Raw genomic sequence first — 27,540 nt, 5'->3', positions numbered from 1 at the left:
CTTTTTAAATTAAGAAATATTATTTTAAATTTTAGTGGTCTTAGCTGTCTGATTTATATGAAATCAGTAGATTGGAGCAGAGCTTTCTTATACATATTTTCTTACATCAGCTCTCACAATTGCTATTGTTTATTTTCTATCTGATGGCCGATGCCTGTTTACAGGCATTTAAAAAATGGAATTTTTGGTCATATTTACCAAAGTATTTGGCAACAGTTTTTCATTCAATACTGGCTCTCCAAATTTCTACTCTTACATTTTTTCCTTTTGATTTGAAAATTTATTGATTAAGCTGAGAATGTGTATGAATAAGTGTTCAGGATGAGCAATTAGGCTGATAGATGTGAGCTCTGAGAAGTATGCTTCTCTGCTCTGTCTCTCAGCTTTGACTGAGCCCCGCCAGTTTGTGTCCAAGGTGTCTTTATTTGCAAAACGTGTCAAAATCCTTGTTTAGAAAGCACTTAATATAATTATTTTGAATCCTGCTGTTTTGATATCAAAATCACATCAGTGGGTGAGCTCGTTTCATTCTCATCCTTGTATGATACCATCTGTGCATTTTTTCTTGCATTTTAGTATTTACTTGAACAGCTTTTAAATTCTTGGCCATTGGGTACCAGCTACAGTTGGAAACAAGTTACACACTTTTTTACTTTGTTATTAGACCCAATGGTATTCCTAAAATAACTTGTTTTAAAGTTCTGGTTTAATGGTATTTAGTTGAACTTGCATGTTTCTATTTTTTTTTCTTTTAAAGGAATAATGAAACTAAATAAACTGATTAGAACTTGCTGAGACAACAGTTTACTATATCATTTTCAAACAACATATGTTTTAATATCTATATGTTGGGGAAAAATATAATTGCTGTGCCTTTTAGAATTCAGGGAAGGGCCATGGGTAGAACATTTCAAAAATATATGCATATTTAATTGGGAGATAAGATTTTTCTTTTTCTTTTTGTTTATACATGGTTATTTTAAGCTGATACTTTATTTTCAGTCACTATTTGAACCTATTTTATTAAAAATCTTCTCATCACAGTATCTATCTCATACTCTTTACCCATTAACATGGTCTTCATCTAGATCTATATCTGTCTGCAGACATACATCACACCTGCCCATCATCACACTGATGATAAGTGCCAGCTTTTGTTATTTGGAAGTAGTTATACCAAAGCTGTGCTAAATTCAACTTTAAAACGATACCATTGTCACATATAAGTGGAATTCAGGAGTAAAGCTTGTTGTTGGAATTATGTAACTGGCCATTTAAGTCTCAGTTTTATCAAGTGCCAAAATGCATTGCAAAGGATAGTTCTTTCTCACATAAATGGGAAAAGGCATTGTTAAAATAGGTCATGTATTTTTTTTTTTATTTTTATTGTGGTCAAAAACATAAAACTTAAGATCTACAAATAACATAAAACTTACCATTGTAATCATTTTATACAGTACCATTCAGTAGTGTTAGTATATTCACATTTTTGTAAAAGAGCATGAATTTTTATATTGTTCATATTTTATGAAGACCAGTGATGACCTTTTTTCCTGAGTTTCTTGGGTGATATTCTCTGATTTGGGGGAAATATTTGGAGACAAGTCTAATATTTTTCCTCTTGATGCAACATAAATAGAATTTGCAACTTCTGCTGCCAGAGTGTCTATGTGCAATTTATTGTTGGCTTGGTTAAGCAGATGTAATGTTATGTCATTAATACATTGATTTTGGATTTTAGTAAGCTTTTCCATTGCAATTAATTGTACTGAAATAAAAAAAAACAGTTCTGGCATTTATAAGGATTTGGTGAAAGGTATCATTTTTTATTACTCTGATGTTTACTTCTAAGCCCATCTATTGGGTGTTCTAGAAGTTTGAATTGTGCTTTATATGCATTTAAGAACCACAGAGTAAGTTTTGAGTGTGGTTACATAAGCCACACTGGACTTGTTAATAAATAAGGCACTCTAATTTACATCATTCATTATTTAATACAGTTTGCAAGCTGGAGTTGAAAACATGCTATCTTCATAGTGAAGGTATTTACAGAATTCAGCCCAGCACAACCAAGTCTTCGTTTCATACCTTGCATCCCTGCATTATGGAGGTTTTTATTACATTGGGTCAAACAATTAAAAAGCCCTATGATCCTTCTGACTCTACTTTCCTTCACCTCTCTCTCTCCATCACCTCTCATTGACTATCCAGGAAAATGTGTTTGATTTTTTTCTTCTCTGAAAAGTGATATTTCCTTATTGGAATTCTGAACACTGGAGTTAAGGGAAAGGCCTGGGTTATAAGTTATTATGAGCAAGTAATGGGAAACCAAGGTAATGTGGTTACAGCTCCCCTGCACTGAGTTTAACTCTGTTTAAGATCTTTCACTTTTTTTTTATCCCATAAACTTCTGTTTGTGTCTGTTTCAATATTCCCCTGTAAAGACGCTGAAAAGTTGGCTGAACAGCTGAGTCGAGGTCTCTTTCTCCCCAGGAACATTCTTTATGATTTCTTTGACTATATCTAGGTCACAGGAGTATAAAACCTAGAGTTTTTGTTTAACTGGGGAAAAGGAATTGAATTTCTTTCTTTTTCTCCTCCTCCTCCTTCTTCTTCTTCATCTTCTTGTTCTTGTTCTTCTTCCTCTTCTTTCTTCTTCTTCTTCTTTTCTTCTTCTGTCCTCTTTCTTCTTCTTTTTTAAAGTGCCTCCAGTTTTAACTCATTGCTCATCTTGCTTGTTGGGGAAAGAAACATAATCAAACCATGATTGAATACCGTATGCTAATATTATCCCTCAGACTAACTTTACCATTTCTCTGGAGAACTTTTCATGAGTTCTAAAACTATAGGGTAGAATGTGACATTGAACATTCTACCCTATAGTTATTTAGAAGTAGTTATACTTAAATATGAACTGCTAATAAGGCTACTGGCATGTTACTGCTGGGCTGATGAGTCCAAGGTCACAGGGTCACTTAGAATCAGAAACACAGGAGAAAGGGCTCTAGAATACTGCTGCTTGGAACAATGCCAAATTTTGGTTCCTTTTAATTTCTATAAATCAATAGGATGATTTTGGGGAGAGATTATTTAGGCAGGGGAAACTTTTTACATGTATGTGAGAGAAAAACAGAGGAAAAAAAACCTCAGTCTTGGATTATTAATAGCTGATTGACCATTTTCATAATCTACTTGGTCGAGAGCTAGTTTAAAGCACAAATTGCTGCCTCCTACCCCCTGCACCCCCCACCCCACAACACATACCTCACCCCAGTGGCAGAGACCTGAGCCCTGCAGTGACCTGATAATTTTAGCTCTACGTTTGACTGCTGATTGATCTCCATTAAAAAAGGCAAAGATCCCACATGATCATGGTGCCCTCTCACCACTTAGTTTGCTCTCTGGGCTGTTCAAAGAACTGAGAAGTCATAAATATTGATCTGAGAGATGAAGGAGTGAATGCTTGTGAATTTATAAATCTGGGAAGAAAAGTAACACATCAGTATGAAGTTGACATGTTTCAAAAAAACAAGAACAAAAAACGTATACAATAGAAAGCTGAAATTAGGAATTACTTGATCTGGAAGCGGCTCCTTAATGTCTTTGGGCCTGAGCTTGTCAGATGTAAACTGAGGGCTTTAGAGTCAATGCTCAGACCAGTTTCTCCTGGCTCTGAAGTTCCATGAAGCTTCAGTTACAGACGTAACATGGTTTATATATCAGCTATGAAGTAGGGTGTTCAGAGCCTGGCACTGTGAGAGTCTGAGAACCTTTGGTGTCATATGTCATATGTGCATGTTTTCAGTGTCAGCTCTGAACTTCCCAAACCATATCTTTTTAAATATGAGCTGCTAATAAGGCTACTGGCATGTTACTGCTGGGCTGATGAGTCCAAGGTCACAGGGTCACTTAGAATCAGAAACACAGGAGAAAGGGCTCTAGAAATGCCCTGCTTCAGCCCCCTTTGCATTAACCAAGGTCAGTGAAGTAAGTCACCTAAGGCCATGATTCATTAAAGGCATCATGGGGACTAGAACTCTTTTTCCAAGCATCCAAAGGAAATGACATGGCCTTTGTTTTAAGGTGCCTCCCCTCTGTTCTGTGTCCTTGGACTGAACCTGAATCCAGCCCACCATTTTATAAACATCAGAGATGTGAAGGCAAGCTCAGTCTGGCTATGTCTGTGCAAACCGCCTCTACTAGAGACAAAGCAATTAAAAAGTGCATAAGTTACTGATCCTAAAGCAATGATCTTATCTTCACATAAGAAGAAATTCACTTTTTGTTTAGTTTACTATAAATGTTTTTTTTTTTTTAAATTTTAAGTCTTCCTCATCACTAGGCAATTTGTACACAAATGTCATGCCACAATGAAAAGTGTTTATGAGTTGGTAGCAATGAAAGATTCTAACTTGTGTTTTCTGCTGGACCATCTTGGCCAGCTGGGGTTGGAGGGAGGGCAGAGCAGAATGAAGGCTGCTACCCTTAGAGTCTTTGTCAGGAGTGGTTATATAAGTGAAGGAACTCACGCCCTTTATAAAACGCCTGCCCTAGCTCCCATGAAAGACCTGTGGTTGGAGAATACTTATTCTTTCCTGCCTTCCTCCCCTGTCCCCCACCCGACTTCCCATTGCCCTAAGATTGATGGCTGAGCTCAGTGGCTGAGCCAGTGGGCAAGTTTAAGAGTTGTTGACTCACATCTAGAATTCATTCTGCTACCGTTTTGTGTGTTGTCCATGGCCCACACAAAGGCTTTTCTGGTAAGAGCACAGGTGTTCTTATTGGAGACTGCTCTTCTTCTGAGACATACCTTTGGTTTCACGCAGGGCTTCTCCCCAGGGACCTAAAAGGCACTGTACAGGCATCTGCTTATTTAGATTTAAACCTCACAGTGAAGTAGGTAAGAAGGTCGTGACAGCCTCGCAGGGACTGTCAGGTTGATTGGCGTGCCTGGGGCTTTCCCGTCAAGCAGAGTGTAATTTGGGTTAGAACCCCATCTAGTGTCTCAGGGCTTTGTCTGCTTAGCCCCATTTGCCCAAATTGGCCTTGAGAGCACAGGCAGTTTTAAGAGAAGTACAAAGATTCAAATAAATATTCACAAGTTAAACAGCATGGCAGTGGGAAGGAGGTGGACTGACGCTTCATCTCATGTCTTTCCCCGTCCATCATCATTTTCTCCTTTGCAATGTGTTATGCTATTAGAAAATGAATGATTTGTGTACCCTTGGGAATATGACATCTAGTATGGAGTAAAAATGTTAATAATCACACGCCATTTAGAGTCCCTTTTTATTGCAGATAAGGACCCGTTTTCCTGTAATCTTCATATCTCAACAATTCTCTAGACACATGCATGCACACACACACACACCTGAACTCTATTTGTGTGTGTACAATGTGTCCATGAATATATAAACATATGTATAAAACTCCACTAGATGTGGTCCTTTCAGACTCAATTATCTTGAATTGTAAAATTGTCCTAATGATTTAGGATTTACTTCCGTAAGCCACCCATACTTTTTAAAAAATTGAGATATAATCGACATATAATATTATATTAGTTTCAGGTGTACAACATAATGATCTCGTATTTGTACTGTATATTTTATGAAATGATCTCCACAGTAAATCTAGTTAATATCTATCACTTCACATAATGATAAGGTTTTTTATTCTCCTGATGAGAACTTTTAAGATCTACTTTCTTATCAACTTCCAAATATAGAATACAGTATTATTAACAATAGTCACCATGCTGTACATTATATCCCCACACAGATTTTTAATTTTGTTTTAATCATTCTGGATTTCTCTCCATGAGGACCTGATAGGATGTTTTCTCTGAGGGAATTATGTGATTATACTTGGCTACTCAGACCCTAAGTGTCTACCCTCTTTGATCCGATCTCAACCTAAATAAAAATTTATATTATCAGTGAGGCATTTTTGAACAATTTTATAATAGTGTAATTTAAACCAAAAGATATTAGAATATTGATTTTCAACCTCCGAAATAATAGTGCAGTCTAAAAAGAGAGCCTTCTAAACTCTAATTTTTGTTACAGAAGTTGTCTCTCTTTCACATGCCCCAGAATCCCTTGCTGCAAGGTGGCATAAAGATCTGTGCCTGATGCTCTCACTGTTGCTTGTTGTGGGACAGCTTGCTTGCTTCCCTTCTCCAGCGTTGGCTTACTCATCTGTGCAGGGTTGGGGAGTGGTGGGCAAGAGAGCTTGACATAGTGGTCTCTAAGCTCTCTGGCCAGGTATGCTAAAAAAAAAAAGACAAGCACCCCAAATCCAAACCACAACACCCTTAATGGTCTGCTCCCGGGTTCAGTTCGGAGCTCTGGTGCTATCACCCCAAACTCAAAGAGTTGTGTGAAGATTTTGTTCCTGGCATTCTTGCACGCCTGCATTTAGCCTTTTTTTTGTTGTGACTCTTAAGTTTTCCTTCTCTTGGTGAGATGTTCCTTTTGTCCCCTCTCTCCATTTCGCCTCACACACACACACATACACACACACACACACACACACACACACGCGGGTGGCGCACGATCTGGCTACAAAGCCCCTTTAATGGCTTGTGACGAAATCTTGGGTTGCAGGACCTGTGGGTCGACCACCGTGGTTCCCACTGAACCTGGCTTGATAAGGTTAACATAGTCAGCGAGGCAGCAAAGTGCAGGAACCAGTGTAACTGAGAGGGGCCGTGGGCGGGAGATGGGATATGGGGTTCACATCCTCACTCTTACGTTATCAGAACCTGGGATCCTAGTTGAGTCATTTAATCTCATCAGACTGAGCTTCCTTATCTTAAAATTGGGGGTTAGGTCTTGGATGGCTGCTAACCCCTGAAAGGTTCTGTGGTTCTGAATCTGTCACGCATGGGTACTTGTGTTTCCTTCTCTGTTCTGGAATTCAGCTTTGCCTTCTCCCCTGGGACGGCCCAAGCTTGCTCCAGGTCTCTTGGTGGCTAAAGCAGCAAAAGTCTGGTCTGTGAGTTTTCGCTAAGTTCAGCTCTGCAGTTCAAGTCAGATGGCTTTGCAGGTCACCAGTTCCCTGCATGCTGTGTGGCAGTGCATCCGTGGTCTCCTGTTAATCAAAACAGTCTTTGATTTTTTTCTCGGGGATAGTTTCCTTAACATGTACTGTCTATCTACACTTTCAACAAGTCATCAACTAATCCACATGTTCATGTCTGATCAGACCACAGCCACCATGTATGTGTTCTGACTTTTTCAGCCCACTCTGGGTCTACTCCTGTGGCTGGTGCTCTGGAGAATTTCTGATTGGCTTGCCTCCTTGGCCGTTGTCCACCTTCCATGGCCTTCAAACAGGAGCCTGTACTGAAATCAAATGTCATCTTTATGCCCATCAAATTTTCCTTTCCTGCTGGCTGCAACAGTTTACCACAGTTTACGCCGTTGTCACATGGGCTGCCCGCTATCTCATTTAAACTTCCTGCAAACATTAGTTTGGTTCAGTTAGTGTTTATTGAGGACACTGGAGTGCTACAAACAAACAAGGGTAGTGTCCTGAAGCAAGGACCCCCTGAGTAGCTTATATCCAGGGGGAGAGACAGATGCATAAACATCTCATTTTAATATAATGTAATCAGGGCAGTCAGTGCACGCAAGAGTAAAACCCGCATTTACCTTGTGATTGGTTCAGCTTCAGCCAGACATGGGGTCATTTACAAAATGTGCTCCCTCCCAAATGTGCTTGGTTTTCACCGTTGAATAGTGAGAGGTGTAGATGTGTAGACTGGATGTGAGCAATTCCCAACCCCGACTTCCTACGATGGCAGTAACCCAGCTGAGTTTTATTTTTTTTCTCTGTCAGTTTTGGATGTTCTTGTGGGATTGTCCACTCATTTTCCATTCGAGCCAGCCGCCTGTGTCTGAAACCTATCTTTCCCTTAGGTTACGATGGAAGGGCTGGAGGGCCTCTTGGCTGAAGCTAATCACTCCACTTCTATTACAGATCCCATCCTCTTAAACTTTTCTCTATCAGCGACTTCCTCTCTCACCAGTATTTTCAGTCTCTTTCTCTCGTAAACATCAGAATTTACGCAGGACCAGGTCTCCTATCTTGGACAAGTTAGCACTGTTAACTAGCACTGTTTCCTCCCTCTCTGTCCATTCCTCTTTAATCTTCACCCTTTCTCCTCTCCCTTAAAAGCCTGATATTAGAAAACTGGTCTGTATTCATTATGTCTATTTCTTCACCCCCTAATCACGTCTCAATTCATGGCTTCCTTGAATGAGTTCTCTGTCACTATTCCCAAAGACCTTTGTGGGGTTAAATCTAAGGGATAGTTCTCTGTCCTTCTCTTATTGCTTCTTAGCAGAACTTACCCTCATCTCTCACTCTCTCCTTCTAGAAGCATCCTTTTCCTTGTTTTCCCCCTCCCCGTCCCTCAGGCTGCTGCTTGCAGTCTTACTTGTAGGCGCCCCTTTCTCTGCTCTTCTGCCAGGTGCTGTCCCTTGGGCGGCTGTCCTATGATTGTATCTCTCCCTGGGCTGTTACCCTCATCTTCCATTTCTGTTGCTTTCTGTGTTCTAATGTGTACATCTGATGCAGGACAGGGCAAATTTCCCCGAGTTAGGGGGAGACCAAGCTCTGCACCGAGAGAAGAAGAGGGTCCTTTGGGGGAGAGTGTAGAAAGAATGCAACACACACGCCAAAGTTAGAGTCAAAGGGAAAGTTTATTAGAAAAGGGGTAACACTCCACACACAGAGTGTGGTCTCCTCTCAGAGGCAGAGAGTGAGAGGGACCCTGTGTTCAGAGTATTCAGTTTATATATCATTCTTTAGTTCCCATTTCCTTAGATATGGACATGCAGTGAAGAAGAGGATGAGGAAGACTAAGTAGCCTGAAAGGCCTGCTGGCAGTTTCCAGCTTTTAATCCGTAGATTCTCATTGGTTTTAGCCGTAGGGAATGAGTGATTTTTGTGTAGAGCAGCCACTTAAAGACTCTGTTGCTCCTGTTTCCCCTTCACGGTGTGGGGAATGGGTTGTCAGCAATCCCAGCCGAAATCTTCCTTTGTCTTGGCCTGGCTGCTGGGCTGATCAGCATATTGCAGTCTCTGAATATAGCTTGATTAACATTTTAATTCTCTTGCCTCCTCCCTACTTTACATCCCTATGGGTGATGACCTTTGGGTTTATATGCCCAACTGCCTACTGAATAGTCTTCTTGGATGTATCATAGTGTCACAGTTGACATTTCCAAATTAAATTCCTCCTCATCTTCCCAAACCCATCTCCAGCGTTCTCTGTCTTGATGGATGGCGCCGCTGTCTACTCAGTAATACCTGGCAGAAACCTTGACTCTGCCCTCTCTTTAACCTCTGTATTCATTTAATTATCATGTCTTGCCAATTAATTCTCATAAATTTCCAGATTTTAAGTTTGTCCATTTCTTTTTATCTCTACTGCCCTCATTCATTCATTCATTCATTTATTCTTTCAATAAATATTCATTGGGTTCAGCTGTGTCATGCTAAATACTTGGGAGATGGTAGTGAAAAAGACTGACTTGGTTTCTTCTTATCAAGCTTGCAGTCTGGGAGGGGAAATGAACATCAAGCAAGTACTTACATAAGTAAAAAAAACCCACAAAATTCATTTCACCATCATTTTTGCCTAAAGCGTTGTAACCTTCCTGCTTGGCATCCTCTTCTTCAGTCTTGTCCTCTCTCTACCTATATGCCACACGGTGCTGGAGTGGTCTTTCTAAAATGCTGATCTTATCATACCACTGCTTCCAATTGCCCTGTGGCTCTCTATGTCTCTTAAAGTTCAAAATCTTTTTTTTTGGTTTTGTTTTGTTTTTTAGTTTTCAAAATATATGATCGGATTGCCAATATATTGCTATATAATAAGACATATAACTGTCTCATAGATTGGAATACGCAGATCAGCATTACAGTTGCTTGCTACACCCGTAGATGTATAAAAGAGAACAAATTATAACTGGAAGCTTGCTTGGTGATCTTGGAATTAGAGCAAAGGCACTTAATTCTGCATTTAAAATGTTAAATGGCATTAAGCTAAGCTTGCCTGAGGCATCCATCTCCATAATTGGAGCGCCTTCACAAAGGGAATGCAGAACTTGGAGTACTTGGCCCAGACCTGTGTCCCCTGGATGGACACTCCTTTTTCTCTCCTTCATTCACTGCCCAGCACCAAATCTGATTGACACGTTCTTTCTTTGGAAAGGTTAATGCCTTTAGCCAAGCTTCACTCAAGCCTGGGAGCCTTTCAGATTCTTTAAAGTGATTTTGCACATCTTTTCTTTGAAAATACACTAATATTACTGTATAGAATTTTATTAGTAAGCAGTTTTTTTAAAAGTAATATTTGAAGATGATAAGAAATGCAAATGATACAGAGGAGTGTAGCAGGAAAGGTTAGTCTCACTCCAATCCTCCAATCCCTCAGCCTCCTTTTCCAGTAGCAACTTTGATTTTGCTTTGCGTTTCTCCAGAAATAGTCTAAACACATAAATTAGCACATAATCCATGTCTTTTTGTTCGTTTGTTTGTATACACACACACACATATATGTACTTATATACCCCTCTATTTATACTTTTAACTATACTCACTGTTCTGCATTTTGGTTTTTTTTTTTTTTACTTAGCACTGTATCTTAAAAATGTTTTAATATCAGCATATATACAACAGCCTTTCTTCACAGCCACACAGTACAGTAATCCATTGAATGAATCAACTCTATTTTACCAGCCTCCTGTTGAACAACCTTGTGTACATGCGTGATTTTATCTATAGGAAAAGTTACTCAAATTTGAAATGCAGGGACATTTACAAGACATTTATGATTTTGATAGAAATTGCCAAGTTGTCTTGCAAAAAGACCATATCATTTTATTCTCCCCCCCAAACTGGAAGCTCTTTTTGACCTTTGTCAATCATATTCCTGGGAAATAATATCTCACCATCATTTTATTTCATAGTTCTATAATTATGACCCAGGTTGAAAGTCTTTTTATATGTATGTAAGTCATTTGTATTTCTTTTTCAGTGAACTATGTTATATCTCTTAGCTATTTTCTTTTTCTATTGAGTTGGTGGCCTTTTCAAAAAATCGATTCATCAAATCTCTAACAATAAGAAAATGTATACTTTGCCTAGTGTTTTGCTTGTCTTCTGATGCTGCTTATGGTATTTCTTCTCCTTCTCCTTCGTTCCCCCGCCCCCCATCTCCATGGCTTCTATGTTGTAAAGATGCCTATGAAGTGTCTTGAGTATAAAATAAGTCTCCTATATTTTCTTTTACTACTTTTACTATTATATGCTTTTGTATTTAAAGCTTTGTTCTATCCGGATTTTTAAAATAAAAAGAGTGAGGTAGCAAAAAATTTCGTTTTATTATTTTTTCAAAATAGATAATCAGCCAGCCAGGTTTCTTGATGCCACTGATTATATAATTCAACCTTTCCATCCCTAATTTAAAATAACAATTAAGTTGTATGTGAATATTACCTTTGTATTTGGGCCTATTTTGGGATCTACTGTATTCTATCAATAAGTGTCTATTTACATGCCAGCACTGCACTTTTTATCTCCTAAAACCTCATATTATTATTTTTTTCTACTTGAAATATTAGTCTTACTCACCAGTCTCTTCTTTCAGAATTTTCAAGGTTAGTCTTGCATAATAATTTTACCATATGAATTTTAGGAATCAATACACCCACATTGTATTGATATTTTAAATTAAGATAGCATTTAAACAAGTCTTAACCAGTCTGAAAAGCCCTGCATCCTCAAATTCAAACCTCTAGGCTGTGTCTTCATCATGTGCTTTTATATTGTACAGTCCCCTATATATCCCAGTCTTAGCATAGGCCACTTAACATCATAAATGCATGCCTGGCTACCTGTCTGTACATACCATTAGAATATAAACTGCATGAAGGCGGGGACCATGTGGATCTCATTTACCCTTCTTCCCAGCACCCAGTACAATGTCCTAAATCTCCACATTATACATATACACATGGATGGATGTGCACATACCCACACTCCTGCAAATCTATCATTTAGAATTCCAAATAAGAGTATTTATAGTTGTTCTTTGGGCTCTCAGTATGTAAATTTCTAGACATGACTTTTATGAAGTCATCAGGTTAAGATGTTTCTTTAAATAAATATCCTTTTTGGAATTAAACAGCACAACATTGGTTCACGCACAGTAAGAAATCAGTTCATTGTAGAGAATAGCATAGCTGGAAAGGAAGAAAGATAAAGCTCTAGTGAGGCAGGCTGATTCTGCATCCAGCAGGAAGAAGGGACGGGAAAGAGGAGGGAGGATGAGGGCAAGCAGATGAAGAGAGATGCTCAACAGTCCAGCTCAACAACAGAGGTAAATCCAGAGAAAATAATCATTCCAGGGACATCTGATTCCAGCAAGCAAATAGGCCTAATGAGAAAAATTTGTGGTGTAATAGCTAATAATGGATATCCCTGTGGATCAATTGCAGTTTTTCCTGTGACTGCATTTATGGTGCTTCACTTAAAAAGCGATTCTGGTGTGAGTTTTCAGATGTGATTTATCTCGCTTGTAGTATGGATGGTAGAGACTGTTCATTTTTCTTACAGAACTGCAGACATCAAGGGTACAGAAAGAGAGAGTGTCAGGTCTAGTTTAATGTCCCATCCGATGCATATACTTTTGTACCTTTGCAATCAAGGTGCATTGGGCCGATCTTATAGATGTTTCATGGGGCTTCCTTTATATTTATAATAATAACACTATCAGGCATCTTAGAAATTTTGATAGTTATTTGCAAAACTGATTATAAAGCAATTGATAGACATAATTTTGAAAGGTTTTCAAAAATAGAATGGGGAAGTATATAGATTAACAAATTGCATTGAATAATGCAAAAAGCTAATTCTCCCTCAAGATAAATAATATCCACTTATTTATGTTTATACAATATAGCAAGTTTATTATATATATATATATATAATATATATATTATATATATATACACACAAAACAGTTTAGATGCCATACATATTTTGAAAGTTAAATTTTAACAAAAGAATGGACATTGTGGAAACCACATCTAATGTTTAACTCTGTTGAGAAGTCTTATTTTTGGTTGTCATTGGCTCTCCTGGTAAGCCTGGGTGACCCTCTGGGATTTAACTTCTTAGCCATCTCAGTTATTCTTTCAGGGTATTGCTCTCTCACCAATAAAAAGTGTTTTCTGGAGTTTAAACTGCCTGGCACCTTGAGGGCACTATTGAACTTTTTATTTACCTCAGTCTACCTTAGAATCCACTCTGTTATTACTTGCCTCTCACTGTATTTTATATCTATACATGTACAGTTTAGAGGGGAATAGATCTTTGTTGGCAAAGTCATTTTGGGGTAGCCGAAATGGAGGATGGGAATTGATTGTATGTGCATGTGTTGATTGATTGATTGACCAATTCATTTAGTGAATTAATCAATCAACAAATATTTTTTGAACGTGTCCTCCTACCAGGCACTTTTCTGGGTCTGAGGTAACAAGAGTTAGGCCAGCTCCTACCATTTGTATGGCCTGTTGAAGTGTACCAGCGGAGATCCCCAGTTGGATCACTTCTCTCTCATAGCTGTATGGAGAATCCATCCTATACAACCAAACTGCATCAACACCAGCACAGACAGCAGCCTTGGACTCCTCCTTCTCTCTTGTGCCTTGGGACATGCACATCCACAGCATGGCATACCCTCAGGAGGACAGATCTATAGAAAAGGCCTATATAGGCCTTGGGAGCACACTCCGGGTCTTTGGGTAGGGAATTCTGGGATTCTACTAGGTCGATAATGAAGGCGCTATTTCCAGGTAGAAGCATCCTGTTGGTCCTGCAGACACCTTGCTTCATATAGAGGTGCTCAGTTGGAGGAGCACCAGAGTGAGGGCCTCTAATGTGCCTGGGTCCACTGCCCAGAGATAGGGCACATGGGACAATGCTGTTAGGGCCTTTGTCTTGTATCTGGACTCTGCGTCACAGTGGTTTTGCGCTGTGATGATGCTGAGCAATAATGTGCCAGATTTAGCTACTATTATTCAGGTTATGGTCCTTGTTCTGCAACTTTGTTTTGTTGGATGGTCTTGGTCCATTTCATTTATTAGGTTATTTACAACAGTTCCCCTGGACTCTAGAGGTTATCAGTTTGTGCTCTAGTTCTCTTTTAACTGTCTTTCTCATTCTTTAATTGCAAGTCCTTTAAAAAATTATATATCTTCTTTTTCTTTTTCTTTTTTTTTGATTGTGGTAAAATACACATAACATAAAATGTATCATCTTTACCATTTTTAAATGTACAGTTCAGTGGCCTTAAGTACATTCAAGTTGTACAACCAACACCACCGTCCATCTCCAGAATGCTTTTTATTTTGCAAAACTGAAACCATATCCATTAAACAAGTCCCCATTCCCCTGTCCCTAGCTTCTGGCAACTACTATTCTGTCTCTATGAATTTGATTCTTCTAAGTACTTCAAAAATGTATGTCTTTTTGAATAATGATATACCTTGAATTAAAACTTTTTGTAAGAGATTTGTTTAGGATTTTAAAACTCACTCGCACTTCCTTTCTGCAAAATAGCTTCTATTTATTGTGACCTCACACAACCACTATGACTGGGTTCGCTTGTCACCAGCATCTTTGTAGTTTAACTCCAAAAAAAGTAATCCCCAACCTTCCGTAAAAGTGACTGAAGGTTAACATGTGAAGTGAAACCAGCGAAGATAAAATTGGAAGTGTTCTTCACATTTTATTGCTCTCCTTACTCCCACAGTCTGTAAATGTTGGCTGAAAAATTGTGCCAAAATCAAAACAGACCTTCACAGAGATCCTAAAATTTTACCACTTGAATCATTCTCTTTTCTTGACATTATGCCTGATGCTCATTTTTCTCAGTGCCATGCTCGATCTGTCCTGAAGTCGAAGGATAAATAGTTCGAAAATCCTTTTCGTATAGAATGGTTTGACCAGACTGGACTCCAGGAACTTTCCAAACTATGTTCTGCTGTGATTAGTGCTGACTTGAATGTTTTTTAGAATTCTTAATGCCTGGGCTTTAATCATTGGAAGTTCTTCTCATAGTCATAAATGAAACATTGACCTGCCTGAAATAACAGGGAACGAGGAAAAGACTTTTTTTTTATTTTTACAAAGATAATTTCTGTGTTGGATTGGAGTCCCATGAAAATTTCACTTTTTTATGACCATTCACTCTGAAACATACAAAAAAATATCATGGATGAAAGGTAATTCTATGGTATCAGTGTATTATTCATAATGACCACTGAATTTATATTGAACAAATATTGGAAATGTTACAGTTAATCAGTATTTGAATAACTGATGATAATTATTTTATACGAGAAGGTTGGTAAGCTAAAAATGAGAGGGAGGGAATGAGGAATAAAAAGAGAGAGAAACATGAACAGCAACTAACTCTAATGGTTGACATAGTTGCTGTAACTGAGCACAACAGTTGTTCTCAACTTCCTGGCAGTGAAAAGAGAAGCTCGTTATTAGGAAGGAGAATGCCTACTAATTCCACAGGGACAAGGCACTGTGTTCCGAAAGGAATTTCTTTTGCAGGGACAATGAGTGATGTAGTTCGCAGCTTTTATGAAAAATGCAGAAGTAGATTTCATTTCTTCTTACTGAGAAGGCCAGTGAAAGTTGGAGACAGTGACAAGGATATCAATTCTGCAAGGAGGCTAAAGTGGTCTGAGAATTTAATCTCCCAGTGCTGTACTTATGGATACAAGGCAGGATTTTAGTGTCTCATCCCCACATACCCTTTGCTGAGCCAGGCTTTGCTAGAAGCTGGACTGTACATGATTTGAAGTTGTGCCCTCTGACCAGAGCCTGGAAAATTTTAATCTCTGTTGCTGGTTAAGGCCAGATCCATTCCCTTTGGAAGTCAGACAAGCAGATGGTGGGGCTAACATTCTTTTGCGAAGACCAAGCAGCCTGGCCTGCGTACTCATCCAGGTGGAAGCCACCCCGTTGGTGGATGAAAATGAGCTGAGGAGGTACCAGAGAGCAGATCCAGGCTGGCAGGGGAAGCAGCCCGTTGATTGCTCCAGAGCATGGACAGATGCTCGACCGAGACTGCAGAGTTCCACCTACAGGGCACAGTAGAGGTGGGTTTAGCCTAGCCTAATAAGGAGCAGGTGTGACCAGCAGGCTTCCCAGCCAGAGGAGAAGCCCCTTGGGCTCCTGGGGTGCCCTAACCCTGAGAGGGGTTGCCAGAATGAATTAGCTGCAGAGTGTACCCCAAGTTCCACGATGAGATGACTCGTGTTTGTGATGGTTTCATATTGATTAGTGTTGGAAGACACCTGCCCAAAATAAAAATTTTGGCCTAAACATAGCTTAAGCCTCCTTCTTGACAATAAGTAGTTCAGTGTCAGGACCATTTCCATCCTGGGCTCTTCATTTATTATGGTGAAACAATGTCATGGTGCATGTTTAGTTACTTGTCTTTTCACTTGCCACTGCCCAGTTATTGTGACCTATCAAAAGATCTGAGACCTGATGTGAAATATATACTGATACTAAGTAAATTAGTTGGGAAAATGAGTTGTTTTTTTTTTTTGGTCAGGAAAAAACACATCCCATCTCCTTCTACGGATTTATTTTCCACTGTATCAACTATAAAATCACACTTAGCTATTTAGTCTGTGGCCTTTGTAGTTTTTAACAATAGAGGAAATTTCTAAAGATTCTGGAACAGGTGGAAGTAACGTCTTTAAAAAAGTTGGGTGTTTTTATTGTGGTCTTTGTATCACTTTGACGAGACTCATTTTAGGGATCTCTGTGCATGGAGATGACATATCAGTGTAGGAGAATAGTTGGAGCGTTGACATCTCAGGGGAAATTACAAGCAAGAATTACGTCAGGTGTCATAAAATCTTTCCATGGGTTGGTGAAATAGCTGAGGTTGGTCGGGGTTGTGACCAGCTGGAGATACGCCCCCAAACCCCTGGGGGTGATGTCACTTAGTTCGCCCTGACTGTTGCCAGGAAAAAATGCTAGCCCCGTTTGGTGGATCTTCTGTTTTTCGTTTTTTGTTTTTTTAAAGAAAATACGTGATTAAGATTTCTAAAATGTGAAATCTTCCCATTTTGGAAAGTTAGTGGCCAATAAGAAAATACCGAAAAATAAAAGACCCTGTATTGTCTAGATCCAGGCAATATGCTGTCTCCATGACTTCTGGTCAACCAGTTGGTAAGGTGTATACACTGGATCATCTGTAGGCTGGGATCCAATCCTAAATCTGTGTGGGAGGCTGTTATTTAAGTTAAATGAAACCTACATTTTTCCCGCTGAAGACTGATGTATTTTATGCAGAAAGCCAACCTTATAGTCTTTTTATGTAATTAATTTTTCTGGTCATAAATTGTAGTATTTCTTGTTGAGAACCACCTTGTTGATAGAGATAAGAAAAAGCTATATAAATACTATGAAAACCTGAGTATAACTTTTTCTTTATAATATTTTGCTGAAATTTTCTTGTCATTTGTTTACTGAAGGGAACTGAGACCTTATCAAGTTCAAATTTCTTCTTTCACAGATGTGGGCACTGGAGTCAGGGTGAGATCAAACTTACTGTTTCGTTAGTGACAAAATCTACTAGGCTCGAATCTTGGTCTTCTGCTCATTGTTAATAATAATTAGCATTAATCGAGGTCCTCATTTGTGCTAGGGCAGTTTTCTAATTTTTCCAACAACCACATGAGGCAATTACTGTTGTTACTCCATTTTATAGACAAGGAAACTGAGGCGTAGGGGCTTGCCCCAGGTCACATAGCGAGTAAGAGGTGAAGCTGGTGGAGTGTGTTATTCTCTCACACTACACTTGAATTCTTAAATTCTTAGGTTATTCGAGCTATTCTAGGAAGCTGGAGTTCTCTGGCATTGTAGAAGAATCTGAAGATTTTTCATTTATCTTCTATTATAGCTCTCTTTAGGTATAACACATGAGAGCATTCTGTAAAATGTCCTCATTCCTTTTCATTGACTGTTGTTTTTAGGCTGTGATTATTTGTGAAGGCCCTTTTAGCAGAAATTTAAGAAATGATTCCTTATCGAAGGTGCAAGATTTACAAATCCACAGCCCTAGTGGCATGGTACAGTGGCTATCAGCTCAGAAATCAAAGGAAGGTAGATCTGGGTTCCAATCCTGTTCTGGCAACTGTGTGACCTCAGGGAAGTGACCTGGCATGGTTGGGCCTCAGCTTCCTCTTTGGAAAAGTAGGAACAATCACAGTGCTCTTCTGGTAGCATCATTCCTTTAAGGGAGACAATGCGTGACTGCCCCAGTGCCTGGCACATGGTTAGCATTCCATAAATGGGGATTGCTGGTGCTACTTCTAATGCCAATGGCCAGAAGGAAGGTGGAAGTGGTGGTGCTAACCAGTGTGCGCTAACAGACTGTTTGAATTCAGGTTTTGGGCATCCTTACTTGGTATTCTCTACGTTCTTGTCTCCACCATGGGGTGGTGTACACTCTCGCAAGAATGGAGCAATATATGGAGAAATTCCTATTTTGAATCCTGCTTTGGTCCACCATGGATTGACTTCCAAATCTCTTTCTCAGCATTTTGCTGAGAAACTGAAGTTTCTTAGTTGTGGACTCAGGGAACAAGGATAATTTTTTAAAAAAGGATTATCATATTCCCTATGATGAGAATCTTATGGCAGACAGGACCCCATCAGAGCTGAAATGCCTCACTCCATGGCTGTAAGCCTAGGCACGTATCGTAATCTCTTGTGGCGTCTGAGTTTTATTTATGTTTATTTATTTATTTGGTGGTGGGGGTCAGGGTGGGCAGGGTAGTAGGAAGTGATTCCATTTTGAAGAGTAGCCATTAGAAATATTCACTGCTGTTTCTGTTTCTTTTTGGTTTATTGCCAAAGTACAGTTCAGTATAAGCTAAAGGGAAATTTTGCTTTAGAGCAGTATTGCTGTTAAGCTAATATGAAGAAAAGATGCATTAGAAACCACTCTTTGTTGCATTAGAAACCACTCTGTTACTTGGGCAGATTACCTGGAGGAATTATTTGATAGGTTGTTAAAGCCAATATGGAATCTTTTAAAATGGGATGAGCACCCTTTCCAGGAACCTGTAATTCAAAAACAGTTCTGTGAACTTTTCCTAAAATTACCACTTCTCTCTTCGTTTTCCAAAAAGCCATTGATATTCTTTTTGTTAAGCCTAAGGAAAAGAAATTTTCTTTACCGTCAAGAAAATGTCTTAATGAAGGTCCTGGATGTCAAGTTGAGACTGGAGAAGCTTTGGTGAATATAATGGCAGATAGAAGGGACTTTGTTTATATCCGAATTCTTTTTCTCTTGACTTTCCGATCTCTCTTCAAGGCTGACCTCCATTTAAACTTTCGCTGACCTGTCCAATCAGATATTGTCATACCTTCCACTGTCTGTTTACCGTCCAGGTGCTGGTATCTCTGCTTGGAACCTTCTCTTTTTTGCTCAACAGATACTGTCCCCAGAGGGGATCACCTCTTTCAAGGTCAAGAACCATGGATCTGAAGATTCTTGAAGGCCATTTCTACCCTTAACATTCCTGAGACTGAGGAGTTCAGTGGCAAATAAATGCTCATTTTTATATTTAAAAACAAATAAACAAGTACAGTAGTTGATTTGAACATGTTGTATGCTTGTAATCTAAATTCGCTTCTAGATTAGACAAATTCTGCTTTCAAAATTAGCTTTCCATCCTCTTCTGTTATTGTCTTTATGTTGTTTCTTTGTTTTCTACATGATGAATGAAGTCATTTTCTATTATCACAATCCTCATTTAGTATTTATTGTGCATGCGTATGTGTGTATGTGTCTGGTCTTTCCAGGAGGATAATAAAAGCTCCAGGTGGAGGATGCTTGGATCTGTTTGACTGCTTTAAGTCAGCCGGCATTCCGTGAGCATCACCACTGTGCTAGAGGTGAGATGCAGTGAGATGAATGAGACTGCTCCATTTGAGGAGTGAACAGTTCAGTCGGGGAATCAGATAGGTTCATAGAAAAATAAGGTGGTAGGTACAAAAAAACACTTCCATTTCTTCTAATTCTTAATTACAAAGTTAAGAAGTACAATAAGTGCTAAAAACAAAAACAAAAACAAAAAAAAAACAAAGCTTGCCAACTGATGGAATTAAAATGTTCTGATTGGAAAAAGCCTTCTTGGTGTTGTGTACAAATCAAGCAATGTTTCACATATTGTAGGGTCCCAGAATAGATTTAGGCAAATTCATTGAGAAGGCAGTAGATAGTGGTCTTAGGATATAGTAAAAATGAAAAACAACAATAAAAAACAGCACTCATAATAATATGAGGTCTAAGTAAGAGTCCCATATATGGATGTGAGAACAGAGGAAGACATATTTGGTCAAAACAGGATGGTTGATGGCCAACAATAATTCCAGAAAGATTGCTGATGGAGAGATGGGCCAGAGGGACTGGGAGGCAAAGGAGGTAAATGAGAGAAATTCTTAAGGAGTATCAAATTAAATTCAACGTCATCAAATCCAAATTCTCCTTGTCACTATTTGAAGGCTGAGGGTTTGCCTAAAAGAGAATGAAGGCAACATCTGCAGGTTAGAGGGGCAAAAGCTTAGGTTTCCATGAAGAACCAAAGTTCTGCTGAACTCATATGAGATTCTTATCAAGCACTGGGACATGGACTCTGGGGGGTTGGCTTGTGCCTTTAAATCCCTGGAGCCTAACCTTTCCAGTGGGCATAGGTTAGAGGAGTTAGGAGTTGTCATGGAGAGAAAGGCCCGTGCCAAAATTCTGGGCCTTCCCACTGCTTCTTCGGAAATGAAACTCTTCTTAGAGATGTGTTTTATTAAGCAAAGCTCGATTCAGGCAAGAGCCCTCAGAGTTTGACAATACTTTGACCAGAGTGATGGGAAGTGGTTTTCAGGGGAGAAAGCCTGCCACACTGCCTGTCGGTGTGTCTTTTCCTTGTCTGCCCTGGCCTGGCACTTCCTCTCCTCACTGACCCTCTTCTGAGCAGTGGCAGTGAGATGGGAGAACTCCAAAGGCCTGGCGTTGTCGGGATCCTCCTAGAGGAATGTGGACATCACCAGTAGGGGGCAGTCCAGCATGTTCCTTAGTCTTTTGGTTCCTGTCCAGAAGCTCTGGGGCAGGGAGCAGAAGAAGGCTTTTAGACTTTTGCCTTTTGGGTGATCTAGGAAACTATGACTTGAGCCCAGGTATATTTGTCCGCTGAGTAACTGAGAAGCCCTGGAGTGCAGCTTCCCTGCAGTCATTTCACTACTATGGCTTTCTTTGTCTCCCTCTCTCCCTCCCTCCCTCCCTCTCTATCTTCCTCTCTCCCTCCTTCCCTTTCCTTTTTCTTTCCTTCCTTCCTTATAAATCTTTACAATGAAAAAAAAATATATAAGGACCTAACAGTAACTTCATGGTTTATATTCGGAACTGACGCTTTAACATTTTTGTCTTTTTTGTTACAAGTTTTTTTCTAATTAAATACTTTAGTAGTTTAATAGAATACTTGAACAGTTTTAAGTTTCTCTATCCCAGATCCATTCTTTCCCAAGGTGACTTTGCTTACAATCTTTTTATACTTTACATATGTCCTTGACTATGAACATTATGTGGTTGTTTTCTGTGTATATTTAAAAGTTTGCCTAAATTGTTTTATATGTATATATTAGTATGCAATTTGGGTTATTTTTCTTTCTCATTTATAATGAAGATCTCTTTCTACTCAAATATGAAGATCTGATTCAATTCAACTTATATATTTATAATATACCTTATTTTTTCTGTTTCTCTTTTTTTAAGTTAACTTTGTTGAGGTAACATTGGTTAATAACATAAAGATTTCAGGTGTAAAACATTATAATTCAGTATCTGTATACTCTATTGCATGCTCACCACCCAAAATCTAGTTTCCTTCTAGATTGCCATATATTTGACCCTCTTTATTCAATTCTCCTTCCTCCATCCCCCTTCCCCTCTGGTAACCACCATTCTGTTTGTGTCTATGATTTTGTTTTGTTAGTTCGTTTGTTACTTTTTTATTTTATATTCCATATATGAGTAAAATCATGTGGTTTTTGTCCTTTCTGTCTGATTTATTCCACTTGGCATAATACCCTCAAGATCCATCCATGTTGTCAAAAATGGCAATACTTTATCTTTTTTATGGCTGAATGGTTTTTTTATTGATGGATACCTAGGTTCTTCCCAACTTTTGATTTTGACTGTAAATATAATGAATATTCTTGTATATGTCTCCATGTGTGCATGCATGAGAATTTCTTTCAGGGGAATATCTGGAAATGGAATTGCTGGGCCACAAAGTGTGCCAATTTGTAATTTTCCAGGATATGGGCAAACTGCTCTTCAAAGTAGTTATACAACTTTACACTCCTTCCAACAATGTAAGAGAAACTCCCCACATCCTCAGAAATGTTTTATATTGTTAGACTTTAAACATTTTGTCAATATAGTGGGAGAGGAATGATATGCCATTATTAAATTTGCATTTCAGATTCCTGTGGGGTGAGCAGCTTTTCATATGTTTCTTGGCCATTGATGTTTTCCCTGTGTGAATTGTCTGTTACTAACTTTATTGGCTTCCTTTCTAGTCTAAGGAGAGTTTCTTATGGGGTAGATTTCATGCTCAGTTTATAACCAGCAGCTATCTTGTGGGCATCTCTGAAGATGGCAACTTATGAAGGGGAGTTCTTGGCGTCTGGGGGGACACTTGCCAACCTTTTGATTTGAAAAATCTGTTGATTTTGATTTGATTTGAAAAATGTGTTATTTTTTCCATTTTGACCAAGAGAAAAATTATTATTTATTTAGAACATTCCTGCCTCTACAGTGGAAGAGTATTCTCTAGTGACCATTTTTCATAATTTCATATGGTTCTTTTGCAATTTTAGAACCAATTGCATATGGTTCTTTTGCAAATTTTATATGCTGTGATGCATATTAAGAGGTTGTGAGGTTTTTAGCAATATCTCCTGTCTAGTCTTAGATTGAAGAACAGTTATGCTTTGCTTAATGTCTGACTTATTTTTATCTTGTGAACACTGAATTTACTACTGACTATACGAAGGTGACTAGAAAGCTTAGAATTAAGCTTGTGGCTTTTTCCTAACGAGTACATGCATTTTAAAACCTAATTCCTAGCTCTGTTGATGTCTCTACCCTTGCTTTTCTTTCTTCTTTGCTTTCCATTTTTTATTTATGCTAGTTTGTTGTATTTTTTTGAGTACAACTGAGGAGTTTATAAATTAAAAATCTGATGAAAAATGAAATAAAAATAAGGGCATAAATAAGTTAAAGAAATGTTAAAGAAATATGCTTTGTGCCAAAAACATTGAGTAAGGAGTGTCAGGCCCCCATCATAAGCATGGAGGATTCAGGCAGAGAGCTGATGTTTTCTGAACAGTGACAGCCACCATGCTAGCTCAGCTGTAAAGAGTGGACAGGCTTCTCTGGAAGTTTTGATTGTGACCCCAAAGGAAACCTTACCCACATTATTTACCTTTTTTGCTGCAGTTGCATGAAAAAAGCATTAAAATTTAGGACTTTCTGGAATGCAGTTTTTATTTGGAGATAATTTAGAAGAAGGAGGTCACTGAGGTTTCTACTGAAAATGTTAGTGGAATGAAAATCTTGGAAAAATGTATCTAAAGTGAGATAATTTGAAACATTTCATAAAAACCCTTGATGCTGAAAATTGTTGTTTGAGCATTAGGTTGGAGTCTTAAAATGTTTCCTCCTGTGTGTGGTAGATGGAGATAACGGAATGCATCCTTCCTGCAAATCTATTAAGTGCCAGGCCCAGGTATTAGGGAGAACCAAGATCTTTGTGTGAGAGATGCCTTTCTATCTTGGACTTTGCATTTTTATGTAACTGAGGATAGTGTTTATGTGGGTCCTTTTAAAAATATTTTTTTTTCTGGTGTAATTTTGTTCCTGCAGAGCATTTATTTATTTTTTAAAATTTATTTTCTAAAGATGGGTGTCCCAACTCTTACCATAAGTCATTTTTTGCAGGGGGCGGGGGAGGATTAAGTAGAAGAGACCTATAGATGCTTTATCTTCTCCTCCAATGGTTACTTTTTTTTTTCTATTTTAAAGCTTGTTGGTAACAACAAGGTTATATATTAGTTTTTAGTGTCTTAATTGGAATGCTATATATCTTAAATTTTTTGAAATGGAAAAGGAAAAAATCTATCCTAGCACAACTTCCTATAAGTGCCTTTGGAACTCCAAATGTTGATCAACCATCCATGCATCCATCCATCCACCCTTCATCCATTGAGTACCTACCTTGTGCAAGGTACTTTACTGGACACTGTGATTCTTATTAAGAGGTTGTGATCTAAGAAAAGTGGATAGAAAGGTTCTCAATTGTGGCACAAGGAAATATCATGGTGGCAGTTCTAATGGCTGTGTGTTTTTAGTACTTAGAATTTTCTTGGTTTCGAATGACAGAAATTTAGATTAAACTTCTGTTAGTGACAGCTAACCTCAGAGATGGCAGGATTCAAATACTCACGTGGCATTTTCAGGGCTCTGTCTCTCTTTGTACCTCTTGGCTCTCTTCTGCGTGCTAGCATTAGTCTTGGGCAGTCTCTTTCCTTGTGGAAGAATAATTTCCTATGGAAGCGCTAGGCCTGTGTAATCTTTCAAATATGATTCCAGAGAAAGAAGGAGACTCCTTCTGTCCCAGCATTCATCTATTTAATTTTAGGAAAGATTCTCACTGGTCTAGTTGAGGTCACATGTACATCTCAAAGCCAGTCATCATGGTATTCTCTGTCCATCCCGAGTCAACAGTTTACTCCTGTATTTGAGGGTGGGGGAAGAGGAGAGTTCCTACTGAGAGTGCACTAGGGCCATGTGGGGTTTGTGAAATGTGCTTCCTGGAAGGAAAAATTGATGTTATTATTGACAAAAGCAGAAAGACTTCATATGCTGGGCCACGAAAAGAGAAAGTAGGAAAGAAAGGAAGAAGGGAGGGAAAAAGAAAGAGAAAGGGTCGGGGGAATCCGCTTCAGCATTTTAGGAGGTAAAAGGAGAGAGTAAATGCTTCTCTTGGAATGTGAGAAAAAATGTGTTTTGTCTTGCATGTGATGATGCCAGCATCCCTGTGGCTGTCACCATGAGGGTGAAATGCCTTTGGGACCTAGAGAATTCGTTTCCAAGTTATTTCCACCTCTGTGCATAGGAGATACCATGAAAGAGGAGACAAACTGAAATTGTTAGTTGAAAGAGCGACAAAAGAAAAATGAAACCTGGGAACCTGTCGTCGTATAAAACCTATCAAATCCTCTTAGCCTTCCTTCTTCTTCCCTTCTTCCTTCCTTCCTTCCTTCACTTCGCCCATTTCTTCCTTCAACTTTTCCCTCCTCCTCCTCCTCCCTCCCTCCTCCACTCCTCCCTCCCTCTTCCTTCCCTTCCCCAAACTCTTCCTGCTTCCTTCCCAGCTGGCTTCCTTCCTTCCTTCCTTTTCTCAATCACACTCAGTTTGGCTCCCCTAGCTGTATTTTTATTTTTATTTTATTTTTTGGTGGGGTAAGATTGGGTAGGAAAGGATCACCATGACACCCTGGTGAAGCTGGATGGAAATTACCCATTCTTTTATTTATTGCCTATATTTATTTACTGCTATCATTCTCTGCTTTTTTGTTGCAGTTACATTGCAAATCAGAAAAGGTTAGAAATCATCAATGAAGATGATGTTGAAGCTTACACGGGACTGAAAAATCTGTGAGTACTCAGGACTTGTGTACTTTATCTCAGAACTTTTTCTTATGCTCTATTACAATTATGTGGGCATTCATTGGTTAGTTCTAACACGCATACAATTATGTGTTTTCCCAGGACAATTGTGGATTCTGGATTAAAATTTGTGGCACATAAAGCATTTCTGAAAAACAGCAATTTACAGCACATGTAAGTAAAGGTTGATTCTTTTGCTTCCCAGGACCCAATTTATTCAATATTTCTCTCCTCTGTTTATTTTCCTTCTTTTCCAACTCTAAATTCTCTTTTTAAAAGTTAGTATAGCTATGACAATAGCTTAGAAACATTAGCTTTGATTTCTGAATAGCTTCAGAGGGGTATTAGAACAGCCTGTTTGTTCCCTTTTATGAATTTTTGGGTCATTTCCATCTTGGACAGAGCAATAGGCCAACAGGAAGGAGTCTGATGTGAAAACTATGTCCCAGTACAGTGTCCTTGATCCTTTTCCTTGGAATCGTGGCATTCCCTGGAAGACATCAAAGCGGTGGAACTGAAAGAAACTGACTTGGCCGTGGCCTTTTTAGGGAGCTAAAAATTACTAATATTTTCTCCTATATAATAGAATCTCTTTTGAACCTTTGTGTTTCCAAAGCTATCAGTCACGATTGATAAAAGTGGAGAAAAATAAACCATGGGACATGCCAAAGGTTCAGACAATTATTAACAATAGCGGATGCTTCCCCCGAAGTCCTGTTGAGGCTTTGTCAACTGAAGTCAAAAGAAAATAGGGACAGTGGAAGCTCTTGGGTTGCTTGCTCCTAAATCCCGTTAGATGATGGCACTTTTATCAGTAAGGTGGAGCCTTCCTGAGGGGTTTCTTCATTAAATGGAGGATTGCTCACTCCTAAGTGCAGATTGGTGTCTCCATGCACCGAGTTTTCAGTGGGACCGTCTGCTGAGGAATGTTCCCTGCATTCATTGACCCTTTTGTGCTTTGCAAATTCTCTGCAACAAGACCTTCTGTATCTCATAGTCTTCGGTTTACTTATGGGACTCCCACCTGCATTATCTCACTTGATTTTTCTAACAGTTGATAGGGATGACCTTTTTTACTCCCATTTCATGGATGTAAAATCAGGCTGAGGAAGTTGTAGGACTTGCTCAGATCCACAGATTGAAAGTGACAGAATTATGACTTCAGGGCTCGCTCCACACCGTGAGTACAGGAAGTAAAATTTGTGCCATCCTTAAAATTCTAGAATCAGCTCTTCTTGTAATATTTGTCTCCTTTCTTTTCTTGGGGAGAACAGTTCCCCATCTGATTTTCATGCCAGTTATAGCAGAAATCATTCTCTTAGAGCAGATTGCCTGGATTCTCTACGGAGATGTGTTGATATTATGAAGAACCTTAATTGCATAAAGCCAAGATAGTGACTTCGTACTTTATAGATGGTGTTAATGATGAAGTCAATTTAAAAATAAGGTCTGTAGAATTAAGGTTAAAAACATTTGGCAAAAATGTGATAAAACTCCAAGGAGCTTTATTAGCACATTTCATTTAAATGCTTTTTGGCATCATCCCTGTGGTTGGTTTGCCTGCACAGATCTGATGCCTGCGTAGGCCTTGATAGCACAAACAGCGGAGAAGCTGGATAGAAGAAAAAAGCAAAATACTTTAATGCAGTCACTTAAATATAATTAATAACATTGGTGATTAAGTTCTGGTA

General features: G+C 38.8%; 1 protein-coding gene across 9 annotated transcripts in view; it reads left to right on the top strand.

Moving 5' to 3' along the window:
* The window catches only part of NTRK2 (neurotrophic receptor tyrosine kinase 2), a 319,040-nt gene that overhangs the window by 4,168 nt on the left and 287,332 nt on the right, over positions 1 to 27,540 (top strand). For all 9 annotated transcript variants that reach the window (XM_039875643.1, XM_039875642.1, XM_039875641.1 and 6 more), the window contains 2 exons: positions 25,763 to 25,837; positions 25,952 to 26,023. In XM_039875643.1, the coding sequence (XP_039731577.1) occupies positions 25,763 to 25,837; positions 25,952 to 26,023 (147 nt within the window). The remainder of the gene's footprint in view (positions 1 to 25,762; positions 25,838 to 25,951; positions 26,024 to 27,540) is intronic.

The sequence above is a fragment of the Pteropus medius genome, unplaced genomic scaffold (assembly GCF_902729225.1).
Source record: "Pteropus medius unplaced genomic scaffold, Ma_sr-lr_union100, whole genome shotgun sequence".
Classification (NCBI taxonomy): Eukaryota; Metazoa; Chordata; class Mammalia; order Chiroptera; family Pteropodidae; genus Pteropus; species Pteropus medius.
This window is presented reverse-complemented; position numbering and strand designations above follow the sequence as displayed.